Raw genomic sequence first — 15,755 nt, forward strand, 5'->3', positions numbered from 1 at the left:
AGGGAAGCATTAAGCTTCAGAAGCAAGAGACGTTACACCCAGCAGTGTTCAGGTCAGAGCACAAGAAAAACATCAGCAAGACAGTGCTGCTAAGTTAGGCTTGCAGTGCATGCAACCAGAGAGCACTTCTGGAGACAAACAGGGTATGTAATGGTGCATTAAAAAAGTGATCTGCCCACTGCACAACAAATCTGTCTGATTCTACTCCATTACGCGTATCACCAGCTACAGAAGCAGCCAGGGACTTTGGACTCACAGGAGTGATTGCTGAAGTAGCCCACACAAAGAGTGACAAAAGGAAAAGAAACAGAGACAGCAGGAATTTAATACCTCCCAAATTACTAATGTAACCCCGACCACTTCCTAACATGGGTCACAGGTGTCTGCACCAAAGACAGGACTGCAGCCTGGGAACAGCTCACCAAGATACCCTGCTAAGAACTGATGAGCAGCAGGTCTCAAGTCTAAGTACAGTTACAGGAAATGGAGGCAAATCCTCATGGATTTATGGCCTGGTATTAAATCAGAGAAGTTATACCAGCTCGTAGCAGCTGAAGATATAGGCATTATTTATGAGAAAAAAGACTGCTCTTATCAGAATAGCAGTTTTTTCTCAAGTTCTCAAGACTGTCAAGTGAAAAAAGATAAAGTACTGAGGAATCAAAAGATCTAGCATGCCTGCAGATTTTTAACTCAAGGTTTCCAAAACACATCAGTTACATGTTCTCACTGGTACAAAACACACAGCTGAGAGTGTGCTGTCTCCTCTTCAGAGCAGGTTCAGCCAAACGTCAAACCAACCCTCCATGTTCCCCAAGGAAGTGGTAGCGTGGCTGTTCTCCCCTGAAAGAGAAGCCCACTTTCCCAGAGCTCTGATTCCTGCTCTTTAGTGGCCACCTGAACCTCTTGTCTGCAACTTCTCATTGCTGACCATATTGCTAGAAAATTAGCATTTTCTATTTTCTAGAGGTCAGATGAAGGAAAACTTTGACTGCTTTAATACCTTGATTATTGGGGTATTTCTGCTTCTTCTATTACGTTTTTAACTTTTTCATTAAGATTATGTCAATATGAAATAAAATAAATTCTAACACTGGGCATTTGTATAAGAAAATCCAATTTATTTTTATTCAACTTATTCATTTTTTTTTGATTGCTTCAACACAAGAAAGCACAGCTAAATAAAAACGAATTCACTGCTATTTTTGATCTGGATGATCTGAAGATTAAACTATCATCTAACAAGAAAGGTACAGGGGGAACATTCTTTTAAATGTAGCTTGCAGATCCGTTCCTGAGAAGCACTTTACTCAATGACCCTTTGTCACTCTACACTTTAACACAATTTTTTGAATTAAATCTCATGAAAATTACCAGATCATAACAGTATTAATTACCCCAACTGTTTTAAAACTGAAAACTTCCTTATGGCAGAGACAAACTTACCATATTAGTAATTCCCCAGTGAAACAACTAAATACTTTATTATATATTATATTTATTATATATTAAGTATTTGCATTTTAAAACAGGGAAAAAAGATAAAAAAATTTGCCTGAAAAGTATCTTTTGAAACAATCCGCAGTCATAGCAAGGGACAGCATCATTTCTTTTGAATTAAAAGTGACCTTGCATTAAATGTGAAGCTGTAATCAGAAGCCTCATGAAAACCAGCTTCCTCTGTGGCTCACAGGATTTAATCACATGAAAAGGTAGCTTTATCATTGTTAGTGTCACTTATGTTAATATGTCATACTGATACCCAAAAGCCTAACCATAGTATCCCCCAAATGATGCTGTCTGAAGTTTCAATTAAATGTGTCAAGGGCATAACAATGCTTAATATCACGTCGGCGACATCTGAGCAGTCACACAGCATTAAGAGAATGCTCACAAGCCTGTGTCTTTTCCCAGCCTCTTGCCTTCTAAATACCTACAAAATCTCACATGCTGATTCAAACTCCAGCCTCACTCCACTGTTATTCCCAGTATCACTATGTCAGCGGGAACCAAACTTCAAGGACTTTCCCATACAGCACATTAGCTCCACCCAAGCTTAGCAGAGACTGCAAATTCCTTCTTTTTTTTTTTTTTTTTTTTTTTGCATTTTTGCATTTTGCATTTTTGCAAACCAAAATAGAGTGAATTGGTAGCTTTGCAACTTCCCAGTCATGGTAGCAGAACAGCTAGGGACACTATGACTGCAGGCAGGATGGATAACAAGAATGGACAAGTTGCCTATCACTAAGCAGCGGTCTTTACTGTTAGGCCAAGCAGTAATGATCAGGGTAGAGTGTTTAGGAGATGAGCCAGCACAGAGCAGTTTCTCACCACAGTTTGAAAGAGAAGGGCCCATTGTAATCCAGGGGCTAGACACCCTTTGTAAAGAGCTAGCTGTACATACAGAACTGGCAGTTCAATTAGATAGCAACCAATACACGGAGTAAAAAGTTACACTTTTCTATATTGATACACGGCAGTAAAATTAAACAACTTATTGATACTTCATAGTAATACACAAACAGTATCTAACCTGATATTTACAACAGCAATATATGCCAGGTGATGCTGGCACAGACTGACCTGTTACAGCAGATCCACTGCTTTCCACTGGGGAAGCCACGTTGTTGTGCATGCCACATGCTGCTGGTGGTGGGGATCTGCCATTCACCATGAGTTCCTGTCTGATCCAGACCAGGAATGCAGTGAAGGCAAGGGTCCTTTCATCCTGTCTTCTCTCATTGGTGGTGGAATCCACCCATGGTTCTTCTCTGGAGTCTGTGAGGGAACTTGGCCAAACTTGACCTGCTGTGGCTTGTGCCTACGTTGGTGATCTTTGGCCTCAGTATCACACGGGATGCACAATCAGACAGTACCTTGTTCAGTACCATGCCGTTCATCCTGAAATAATTTTACCCAGTTATCATCTGGCAAACTTCCTTTGTGCTCTTAGTTTTGACTAGTTTCCTTAAGGGTCAACGGGTACTTTCAATTTTTGTTATACCAGTAACATGACAACTCAACAGTTGGGTTTCTACCCATCATCGTGAAGCCGTGGTTTGGCTGCTTGTCTCTGGTGCACTGCAGGTGTCAAGGGAAGGCCACACAGACTCCTCCACAAGGGAAACACTACCCTGTGACAGACACTGCATTGCAAGGGGGTTGTCACAATGCAGGAAGATGCAGTGGCACCTTCCACTCAAGGGGCATCACTTGCTCTATGAGGAAAAATACTTTCCACCATAGTCCTGAAGAAAGGGATATATGAGTCTGGATTCTGACAGCATAGTCTGGAGAAACACTTTTTGAGTATCCTGGAAAATGAATACCAGATTTAGATTCACCTGTCCAAACTGAGAAGAAAAAAATAGTTCTCTATCTGAGGAGACAAAACTATTATTCCCAATTCACCAGCCTGTAATATCAAAGAAAAGAACAACTCACCACCTAATTCCAATGGTATGTGTATTGTTCTTCCTGCTGCAGACAGGGCTTAGATAATGGATGAGCCTTAAGAAAAAGATTTACAACAAAAGAGAGTTTTTTCCAGTCCTGTGCAAAACTCTTCACAAGAACGGAAAGAAACTTGTCTTGTTAATGTGAGACAAAATGATTTACAGTATCTCAAAATTTGGCACTTGAAATCCTAAAGCCATAGTCACCGATCTTTGCCAAAGATAATCTCCCTAAAGAAATTAAATACAGTGCTGCCATTTCTTTGAAAGCACACAAAGCCATAAGAAAGAATAAAAAAATAAATAAAAGCTAGTCTGCAGCTACAAGAAATGCCTCAATCTGAGGACAGGGACTGCTTTTTAATACTGTTTAGTTACCTAAATATATGCATCAGTGTCAGCGGCATTTTGAAAATCTACTGAGATACCCAAATGGCTTTAAAAATCTGCCTTTCATATCCATTTATCCCTAGTAAAGCTGGAAATAATTCCTTCTTCACAGAGGTGCTGCAAAATTTAACTTCCTGATCTTGGTAAAGCTTTTTAAAATCCTTGCGGGGAAAATGCTATCAAAAAGGGTAGCTTATTTTATTATTATAGCTAATACACGCATGACATCCCTCCTTAGAGCTTGAGTTCAGCAGTGTACAGCATTAATAGCTGTGTGGTGCTGCCAACCTGCAAGGAATCCACAGAAATCTTTAGAGGCTTCTGATTAGTCAAAGCTGGACCACAAATGTATTTGATGGCCTATTCACAGCTCTCAGTACAACGAGGGAGAGTAAACTATTTGCAGTGTCTCAAAGCACAGAGTAAAGCAGGATTTTTGCACTTGAACTCCAATAATTAAACACTGAGTGCTGTTTTTGTCTCTGCTCTCCCCTTCAAACAGAACACAAACTCTTCTCTGCATCCTCCACCTTCTCTTAAGTGCCCAGAGAAAAAGCATGTAACTCTGGATGGAACAGACAGCAGGAAATGTTTAGGTAGCAGTTGGAGATAAGGGTTGATAAATCAGAAATGTCTTTCCAAGGGTATATAAAAAGGCAGATACTTCCATGTCTGCTCTTGTATTTGTTAGTTTTCACAAATTGCCAATTTGCCCATTTGTAAGCGGCAAATGACTCAGAGGCTGTTGCCACTGTGTCCTTGCCACCCTATCAGTTGTAATCATCAAAGGATTGACTGTGCTTGCTTATTGCTTCAGAACCACCACATGGACAAACCTGAGTTCCTTCTAAAATGCAGGGAGCTACCTCCTGAATTTATGATTACAAATTTGGAGCAAGAACTCTATCCTGGGTTAATAGAAGCTCACCAGACTGTGAGCTTTTATTCCTTAATAAGGACAAGATATTGCACTAAAGAAGTCATCTGTTGCTTTTATATTGTCAGCAAAGGACTAGCATACAAACCTGACCCACATCACTTCAGCAGCCAGGAAAGCACTGGGTGTACAGAGAATATAGTCTATTGCTGCTCTTTCGCAATATAACCTATATGCACACCTACAAATGCATACACAAATGACAAAATAAGGATTGGAGTTTGCTGCTGTGATACTGATCATCAGGATAGTATGAAAATGAGAGATGCCTCTATCAAATGCTTGCCTTTATTATTCAATGTGTATGTGTCTCAAGTAATTATGAACAGCTGATAATCTGCCTTCTTACAAGGGTATGTAAATCTGCTGACTTTACTACAGATAATAACTCCATACACTGTAACACAGACTGACCTAATTACTTCTCCTCTACCTCTTTGCCATGCAATTTATTCTCAAGATTTCCCTTTAATGTGTAGCCTTTATCAGGCAGCTCTTGCAATGCATTATCTTCTTTATTGCTAGATGAAATACTATTGAAGCTTTGTTTTGGCACGGCCATTCCCAGTGAAAGATGTCTTGTTTGGGACAATTTCAAAAGCTATCCATTACAAGTGAAAAACATATCTGGGATGCCACTGCTGGAATTTCTTTCACCTGTTTCCAGGGAAGGTAGAAAACCATTCTACAGAGCTGACAGGACAGTGAGCCAGATTCTCATCAGCATAAATCAGCACAACTTTACTGAAGACAAGGGAGTTATTTTTCATGCAAGGAGCTGGCCAAGTGTTCTTTCTGCAGCCGGTGCTAGAATGGCATCAATCACCACCCTCAGGCTGGAGGAGACATCTCAGGTGTGCAGGAATCCCCAGTGCAACTGCCACTATGTCTCCTTTATCTTTTTGTCTTTCTTTCCCTTTTTTTTTTCTCTTTGAATTGCTAGAGTTTTATCATATTCCGTTAAACCTAGTCTCTACTCTCAGAGCAATATAAATGCTCCCTGGCATACAGCAACCTAACACTGGCAGATCAGCCTCTTTACTGATCTCCCATGCTTTTGGGGATTTCTTTGTTACTTCCCATGTAGTTAAGGAAAAGGACCTTTGCCCAGCTGATTCACGGTTTCCTGTCCCCAGGGAAATCTATGGCAAGCTCAGTGTCCTTCTGTAGACACCTCTGTGTGACACCAAACAGCAGCAGCCTGGGAGCATATATATAGGTATGTTCTTCAGATGACTGAGCAAGTCCATTCCTTATCAATTAATTTTCTATTTCTCATTCAATTTATTCTTGTAGTTACTGTTAAGTCTACAACTCTAAATATGTTGTTTCATACTGATCCTTGAACTTCCTATTTTGGGAAGCAAGTGATGCTTGATCTTGTTAATGCTTTGTGAAGGATTAACAAGAGTGAATGTCCTATTCAGCTAGCATGGATAGCAGCACTTTGGCTTCTTATAAGTACTTTTTTATGCTGAATTCAGAGATTGGCCATATTCAGGTCTACAGACTGAGAAAAAGATTAGATGCAGGGCCTCAATCTGCTTTTATGCTATGTAGGCTAAAACTTGTGTTTTGCTGCTAATTAAAAGCAAACAAACAAAGAAACAAACAAAAACAGGCCAGTAACACAGAGCTCCGATCAAAGAATTTGTTTTTACAGTGGTTTAGAGTATTACCACCTGTGATTTTTGTAACCCCTCCTGTTCCCCTGACAAGAAGGACAAACTGTGGGACAACAGATTCTTGCCAACAAGAAATTCCAGTGCTGAGAGGGAGTTTTGGTTTTAGGTTGAACTGATGAACTGTCAACGTGAGCAAAACGTGGGCAAAAAATCTTGTTTCAAGATTCTGACACTCTTCTACCCCACAGTCATTATCTTGTATTTTTCTTCTTTCCTTTCCTTTCCTGGCTGCAGTAGTTTTCTTTAGAGACTGTTTTTACACCCCCATTACAGCTCTTGAAATGTTGATTCATTAGTAAAAGAATTCTCTTTTCAAGAATTCTGCTTGGGGCAAGAAGGTTGCAGAGGGTCCTCAAAATGACGTTTCATTGCCATTTCTACATACAAGTGTTCACACTCTGCTTGACTGCTGAAGCTTTGTTCTTAAAAACCTGTGATATGCTGCCTCATATCATTGTGTTCTAAAGAGAAGAAACCAAATAAAGAAACCGAGAGGGAAATACCATCAGTAACCCAGTAAAAGTATATAAAGAGACTTTAGAGTCTTCAACTTCAGTAGATTCATCACAAATCAGTTCTGGCTTAAAATGACCACATAATAAGATCTATCCAAAAATGTGATTTATCTAACTCTCAACTAGATCTGGTTTCTTTTGTGGGTTGCACAGCTATAGTCATAACAGAGCACTCTCCACCCCCACGACAAAAACAACAAACTCAAGGCACACAAAGGTCAAATATTCATGGTGATAGCATCCCAGATGGCATCTCCTGACACGTAACCCTACCGAAGCAATTTTCTAATGTCATGGTGAGTAACATTCTTTAATAGAAAGACAGGGGTAGAATCTGTATTCTTGGAAATATTTCCCAAGAAGTCTGTGGGCAATAATTATTAGGAAGAGTTTTTAGTTGTTGATGAATTCATAACTGAGTTACAGGGGCATGACAGTAAGGGTACTGAGACTTTACATAACAGGCACGCCTGACCTATAAATTGGAGAGCAGTTTTTTGTGGTATAGACTGCTGCTGTACATAGTTCCTCAGTTTTCAGACATGATTAATGCCAATAAGAGATTCAAATTAATAAATGGCTCCTAAACTACATGAAAGGAGTGGGTCAGGGGAAGCCAAGGTGAGTGTTCATTTTTCATAATGGTGGTGAAGATTCCTAAAAAACACAGTTTTAGTTGAGTTAACGTAGGGAGCAGAGAGATGCAATGTTTGTGCTACTACTTCAAAACATTTTCTCCATGACCTTCCATCAAGGGTAAAGCACAAAAAGAGAAAGTTAATGATCAGTTCTCAGAAAATATGAACAGTCTTAGCTCACTGCTGATGAAAGATTTGCTCTACAGTTCATTGAGTATATTCTGTCAAGCAGTATGTGCTTTTACAAATGCAAATGCAAAGATACCCCAAGTACTGGATTCTCAAGTGCTCAGCACTTCATCTCATTAGGGAAATAGCACAGCAAAAAAAAAAAAATAAAAAAATCCCTGGTCTATGCCTGAATCTCACTCCCATTACCGGTCTTTTGCTCTGACTGAACACCAAGTTCTCCAGTGGCCACACAGCACAGAATGGTTTTGCTGTGACCAAGATCCAGACTATTCTGCAATACTTCACTGCTGTGTCAGACCACATTTCCAAATGATGAAACAGAAGCATCTATTAAAATAAACTAACAGTCTCCTTCATTAACTTCCCCTTTTGATTTTATTCACAGACACTGCAAATGGGCATCAAGCATTTTTCTGGGCTCTTTGTGATGTTGTGCATTGGGTTTGTCTTGTCCATTCTCACAACCATTGGGGAACACATTGTGTACAGATTGGTTCTACCACGGATCAAGAAGAAATCCAAGATGAAGTACTGGCTCCATACGAGTCAGGTATGTATTCAGTAGCAACCCTATGAAAATAATGTCAGCGTGATTAGGAAAGCCTGGACAAGAGTAACGTATAAAAGGCTGCAAGAAGAGCACCACCAAGTGGCATTTGAAGTGTGACAGCAGCTACTGGAATTTGAAAAGTCTTACTTAAGGATAAAATCAAAAGCACAAAGGAAATACTTTCAAATATTTATTTACTTTATTTATGTTCAGATTTAAAGTGTTCAATCTTTCTTTCTTGGCCCTAGCAATAATATGTGAGTTTCCTGGTTCTATAAGTCACACAGAAAATGTTTCTTTATTCTCCTTCTAGGAACGAGGAAATTTTCTTTAAGCATATTTCCATGTAATTCTAATTCAAAAATAATAATAATAATAAAGAAAGAAAGAAAAGCAAGAAAGGGGAAAAAAAATAAGATCAAGACCTCAAAACCCTGAATGATACATCATGAGTTTTACTCCTTTAGCTTCTAACTCCTCTAAACTTCTAAACCTGGTCCGGAGGTGTTCAAGACCAGGTTGGATGAGGCCCTGAGCAATCTGGTCCAGTGGGTGGCATCCCTTCCCATGGCAGGGGGGTTGGAGCTGGATGATTTCTGAGGTCCGTTCCAAAAGTCATTCTATGTATCTATGCAATGTTCACAACTGCAAAGTCTACAGAAGGGGCCTTTCCATTTGTACTTTTAACCATACCACTCTTTTGGACACCAACAGCGTTATTAATTTGGCCTGGATAGCCCAAAGATTTTATCTTATTATAATGGGCTTCTAACCTTTTTCATGCATGCACGAAGTGCTGGGTAATTTCCTCCACTACTCTAAGGAAAAAATGGAAGAAAATTGCTCTGCATGTTTGCGCTAAAGGAAGAGGTTACTTTGCAGCAAAAGGCAAAAAAAAGTAATAATAATAAAAGCTTCTACTGCTTTCAAGCAGTACAGTGATAGATATTTTTAGAAAATAATGTAGTTTGCTAAGATCCACCTTTGGAATTCTAACACCAAGGATTGCTAGTAAACTACGTCTCCACCTTTCAGATTGCCCTTCTTCAGGGAAGTATGGGAACATACATTTGTTGTAATGGCAAAGCACAGACATTGCTTGTATCCTTGAACAAGCAAAATAATTTATACTCAAGTCCATCACACAAAGCCCAAATTGTTTATGTATTTATGGAGCTATTTTTAATCTTGCTTTTAGTAATTTATTTTCTTCTTTTCCCTCTAGAGATTACATCGTGCTCTGAACAGTTCATTTATTGAAGACAAATGCCAGCCTAAGACAAAACGAGTAGAAAAGAGGTAGGAATTTTTGCATGCCTTAAAAACCAAAGTACAGAAATTACTTTTAAATGAAGTGCAGTGTGTCTGGATATCTACTTATGGGTCTAATACACTCCAAAGATAACAGAACAGGAAGAAAAAAAAAAAAAAGAAAAGGAAACAATAGAAATGACAAGAGGGAAGCAGAAATGAGCTGTTTACAATAGAAAGCATTAAACCCAGAAATCTTGTTCTTTCATGATTTCCCTTACAGCTAAATAAAGCGCTCCATTCTAAATACACGCATTGCAGATTTTAAAGTTTGCTGCCTTGTTTTTCCTCATATATTAATGAACTGGCAGATGTATAGGGCCCTGTGAGACAGCTTTGCAGTGAATAACTGATCAGGTGGTATATGTTTATTTTTTTTTCAGCTTTCTTATTTTTCAGAATAAGAACTAAGCTGAAAAAAGGAAAATGCAGTCCTTTCAAAAACCTTTGTCTCTTGTTGGAGAAAAAAGTAGGCAACAAACTTGCCTTGTGCTCTGAAGAGCAAACAGTCTGACTTATCTATGACCCTGGGGAACACAAGGCATTCTCTTAAAACTAAACACTTGCTCAGTAACTTAAAACTTGATGCAGGCAACAGCTTTTATACCCGAGTAGAAAATGAGTAGAGACGTATAGAAAAGAAACATCTTCCTGGCTGCTGCTGTGTGTATTTGGCATGACTGAAACTGCGTGTAACTTCAGTGTGGCCAGAACATGTAAATGAATGTCTTGCTCAGTTTGTTAGTCCTGCACCAATGTCAGCAAATATAAGAAATAAACACTTACAGGCTTCTAGACTGCCTATATGTAAATGAGTTCATAAAAATGCATGCAACTAATTTCCTCTGTTCGTTCCTTCATTTATTGCCCCAATAAATCCTCAGTGTAGCACCTCCTTGCCACAGCAGCTCCTTGCTTTTGATCTCTAAACGGTAGTAACAAGTGCTGCCTGCCGCAAAACATGTCTTCCTCCCACATCGCCCTTGCAGGGGCAGTAGCAGTCCAAGGGCAAAGGAGTCCTTCCAAGTGGGGGGACTCTGCATCTCTGATAATAATCATAAAAAAAAAAAAAGCACTGGCTGTATTATTTGACAGATACTGAGCTGTGCAAAAACTTCATAACACAAGGAATGGTCACAAGCCTTATACTGTGGCTTAGAAAAAGAAGTACACAAATATTCTTTAATAATTCAGAGCAGAGATGTGCTGCTGCCAAAAAACCCTGCTTGTGCAACACCTAGCTCATGTGTGTGTTTCTGCATGCCCACCTACAGTCTTTGCTCTTCACATGGTCTAAGCTGCCATTTGCACAGAATTGTGGTGAATTTAACTCAAGACACCCAGTAACATGGTGCCCAGCTTGTAACGAATAATAATGCAGCAAGATAGGACCCAGGGCTCTCAAATCAATTATATTACTGCACTTTATTTTATTCCTGCTGAGGACTGTGGAATTACTAAAAGCACCAAGATATAGAAAAGAGGTAGAAAGAATTTGTATTACGGTACTGCTATTTTCCTCAGGGAGGAAACTCCGCTGTTTTTTTCAGGTCTTAACTTTCCAAAACTCTTTAAACTCCATTCTAGGAAAACTTCTTAACATCAGTAGCTGAACTCCATAGGATTTCACTTACTTGATGAAACCCAAGTGTTAACTGCGGACTTGGGCCTCTGTTACATTCACCTCCCCAGATCACCTGAGCCACAAGCAGTAGAATCTGTGGCAGTCACTAAAGCTTTATCAAAGAGCTGTGCTTTAAACTGTGAAATAAAAAATATATCTGAAATGACACGTTAGTGATAATGACACTGATGTCTGTTGGGAAGCTCACGCTTCTACACTGCAAGGTTTGGATAAACCATGTCATCATGTCCACTCCCCCAAAGGACTAATGCTGTAAAGAACTCTAGATGCTGCAGCCACAAAGGCTTTCAGAAAGCTTTGGAAGCAGTCTTAAATCTTCCTGAGCTGGAGTAGAGAGGACTGTAATTCAATAACTAAAAAATAAAAATAAAAATGTGGGGAACTTGAATTTTAGGATTCTGTTCGATTCTTTGGTATGGTTTACCACAGACATTTGGCCATCTGTGTTTATAATTTGTACTTCTGAGGAAAAATAATTCCAAAGATAAAGGAATCATATTTAAATGTAATTGATATCAGCAGCAGCATATTTTTCCAGTAGGATGGCTCCCAGGGAGGGGTTGCATACTCACTTGAGAAGGCTATGATTTTGTATTAACTCTCACACCTCTGTTCAGGTCCCATGTAGGGAACAGCCAGCATGCTGTGTGGAATACAGCCAACAAAGGCAACTGTCACCGGAAAAAATACGTCTGCACCAACGAGGGGCAAAATGAGCTGGCGATCCGACAGCACCAAGACATCGCCCTGCCGCAGGTGAGGAGAGAGACTCCGGCTTCTTTAACGACCAACGGGAAAGCGGACTCCCTCAGCATTGCCAGGACCTCGGTGACGCAAGAGCTCACAGAGCTGGAGAAGCAGATCCAAATCATCAAGCAGGAGCTGCAGCTCGCCATGGACAGGAAATCAGAGCTGGAAGAGTATCAGAGAACAAACAGGACTGCAGAGCCCTAGGCCAGCATACTCGGGCCCTTTCCCCTTTTCTCCCTTTCTCCCCTCCTCTGTAAAATTTTTAATGTGCTTTTGTAATGCCGGGAAGAGGCATGAAAATAAAGCAGGCAATATGCTCTTCATGAGAGCAGAGTTGCAGCAGCCCACAGCCACTGCCACCCTCCTGGGTCCTCCTCCTTTCCTAACAAGTTTTGCATTCTCCCAGCCAACTTCAGCCATTCCCAAGGGACTAGAGAAACAAGAACTGTCTGAACAGCAGGAGTTCCTGTTTCCTTCACTTAGCACTACAGTGAAATTCCCTCTTTTTTAGCCTTCTCTGTGCATTAATTCAAAAAGAAAAGAAAAAAAAAAAAAAACAAGGCAATCTAAACTGCTCATTGGAAGCATGTCCCATGTTGGTATGTTTTTGTTGTGGTACCTACGGGTTTAGTCTCTGTTTATGCTAAGGCTCCTTATGGTTGCCTCATTACACCAGGTGCTAGTTTCTATGTTGGCAACCCCTTCCCTCCTGGCACAGGCTGTGGTTCACGAGACAAATTCTTGGTGGCAGTCCCGGTACACACTGTTCCCTTAGCTCTGTCAGCACAAATGCAGATGTGGCTGCTCTGTGACTATGATAAAGGAACTCAACCAGCTTAGAAATAACTTGGCAAAAAAACAAACCACCACCTCTGTCTGCTTCTGAGCCTGGGTTCACTTTGCACTCCCACCCAGAGAGAAGCCATGCAAAAACAGCTGCACTGGCAGACGTGAGGGGATGGGTTCACAGTGGCACAAGGCAAGGATGAGGGGAGGGGAGAGGGCAGCAGTGCTGCAGACCATTATCTACGACCAAAGCTGAGGTATCTCCTCTGTGAAACCACTCCCTTAACATTCTGTCTACAATTATGTTAAGGTTCTTTCTCACAGCCAAAGTAACATAAAGGGGATCTGGTCCACTGATTTATTCTGACACCAAACTCCCACCGAAGTCAAAGGGAATTTGGCACCAAAACCTCCTGGTGGACCAATGCTCACTGTAAAGGGGATTGAGATTTGCTGTTTCAAAGGCAATGTACTGAGTGGTGCTCCCTCCAACCTGGATGATGAGTAGAGTGGAAGGAAGGGTAAGCTGTTCAGCATCTGAATAAACAATACATCAATCCAAGTGACTGTGTTATTAATACAGGATTTCCATGAGTTTTCAAACAACACTTCACAACACATCCTGTATTACAAAGAATGTTTGTCAGAATTAACTCTGGTTTCCCAGATACATCACTAAAATCGTCTTTACCCTCCCTGTATCTCCAGCCAACTGTGTGAATGTTGCCAAGGGTGACAGTCCTAGCAGGCATGGTTAAAGGCTTCAGCCAGACATGAAAATGTATTAAGGGGTTTGAATAAGGCATACTACCTTTTTTTTTTTTTTTGCCCCACCTTTAAGCTCTCAAAAACACTTGCAAATGAAAAGCTTTGCACGGGCTACTTAATGCTGATAGCAGCAATACCCAGACCAATTAGTTCCATTAAGAGAAGCTCATATTCTACTCCCCGATCAGTCTTTGGCCTCTGCTTTTGGGCAGCAAGCACGGCTGCTTCTTTCAATAGTCAGTTACCCAGAAAAGAGTGGATTAAGACATAAAACAGGAATGTGGGGCCAGGTGACGTGACACCTGCACATCAGAGAGGTCTGAAACACCCAGGAGGTCCCTTCTTACCCTGCACCTAAAAAAATACACGACCCAGATCAAGTCACTCAATTTGCATTTGTTGCCTTCCCTTACCCTCCCTCACTCATTTAGATAACCAGCTTCTTCTGAAGAGCTTTTTATCTGTGTAATATCCAGTATCTTCCAACCTCTGACTTCATTTGGTTAGAACAAATGAATGCTATTTTTTTCATTATTACAAGACAAACACTAGGAAAGAAATATTCCAAGCCAATTTTATCAGTAGATTTATCAAGTTTGTTACTTCCATATCTCTACATGTATTATGAGTCCAGGGAAAGTTGATCGGTATTAGCTTTAAAAGATGTGAAATTAAAAATCCTAACGAAATCTTAACTGTGCATGTTCTGGTTCAAAGTCCAATCCAAGCATCCAATCTTTCAACAAACCACTCTTTAAAGACAAAAACACAAATGAAGAAATGTCAGCCACCTAATAATTAATGGTAAACAAAAACCTGTGTTTCTGCTGGGTGCCTTAGGGGCTACTCACATGTCAAATGCAAAACAGGGATTGCTCCGAATTACCACAGTATTAACCAGAGGCCTTTTGGTTGAGGGTTGAAGGTTGAAGTTATTGCCCAGCAGAGACAGGTTTTGTCAATAGGCAGCACTGAATGAGGATGTTCCTTTAAACAAAAGCATTATGTAATACTATCACGATGGTTTCAAATAGTCACGCAACCACGAAACAAATCTGAAGGCTACATCAGTTTAAGGTAATCTGAACTTAATTGCTAAAGGTGCACAGTTTCCCTATCAAAACATCAACCTGGCAAAGAAAACAGGGAAAAATGAAAGGTTCTTGCAATTTGCCTTTTTCACCAGACCTCAAACACACTACAGGGAAGAGTGGGTTAACCCCACACACAAAAAGTACAAGACTTAGGGATGTAGAGGAGGTCAGCTCACACACATCTGACCAGTTGCTTGGTCCTTAGATTTCTCAACTCTGTACCAAGACCCAGAAAAAAAGAAAAACACAAGGATTTTTCAATCAGGTCTGCATTTCCATAGCCATGTTATTCTATTGTCTCTCATCTGAGAGAGAAGAACCCAGCCTGATCCCACAGGGAACAATGTTTGCCATGGCTTTCAGGATGTTTGCCCATCCTAGAATGAGGAGTATTGCACACAAGTCAGTGCCTGCAGGCTGCATGGAGAGGTGGGGATTGGCTGTGTCAAGGGGCTGTACATGGTCCTGTCTCGTGCCTCAAGTTTAATTCCCCCCTCCTCAGACTGAGGCAGGAACTTTACTTCCTCAAGGATTTCATCCTGTCCGGATTCCACAAAGCCCTACACATATTTACAAAGGCCACAGAGGAGAAAGCAGAAGTAGATTACAGCCGATGGACTGGAAACAGAGAGCTATCCTTAGGGCTAACTTGATGTTATAGAAGAGGCAGACAGATTTATAGGACAGCAGTCAGTTCAAACACTTTTTGAGCTTATATTATCACAAGCAGAGAGTAACTTCAATCAACATATTTGAAGAACGGATGGCATCTGGATTGAGTAAGATCACAGATGATGGTTTTCCTGCTTGACACAGGGTCAAGCTAATGATATAAGTGACCTGTGATGTGTCCTGACATTTTTACACTCTATAAGATTGGTGGAAGGAAGGAAAATCAAAGAAAATTTCCAGACTTTGCAGCTGTACTTCTTTCTGACCTCATCTATTTTGAATGGGATTTTTTGTTTCTAAATGGTAATACTTTCAATTCATCATTCCACGCTGATTTATTTTGCCCATGACACACAACCGTCACCTT

The 15,755-nt window shown here is 40.4% G+C and overlaps 1 protein-coding gene across 1 annotated transcript in view; it reads left to right on the forward strand.

Moving 5' to 3' along the window:
* GRIN3A (glutamate ionotropic receptor NMDA type subunit 3A) overlaps nucleotides 1-13,416 on the forward strand; it is a 72,775-nt gene extending 59,359 nt beyond the window's left edge. Inside the window, exons 7-9 of the mRNA XM_066987734.1 lie at nucleotides 8,198-8,362; nucleotides 9,588-9,661; nucleotides 11,936-13,416. Of these exons, the coding sequence (XP_066843835.1) occupies nucleotides 8,198-8,362; nucleotides 9,588-9,661; nucleotides 11,936-12,272 (576 nt within the window). The 3' untranslated portion in view covers nucleotides 12,273-13,416. The remainder of the gene's footprint in view (nucleotides 1-8,197; nucleotides 8,363-9,587; nucleotides 9,662-11,935) is intronic.
* The last annotated feature ends 2,339 nt before the right edge of the window (nucleotides 13,417-15,755 follow it).

The sequence above is a fragment of the Anser cygnoides genome, chromosome Z, assembly GCF_040182565.1.
Source record: "Anser cygnoides isolate HZ-2024a breed goose chromosome Z, Taihu_goose_T2T_genome, whole genome shotgun sequence".
Lineage (NCBI taxonomy): Eukaryota > Metazoa > Chordata > Aves > Anseriformes > Anatidae > Anser > Anser cygnoides.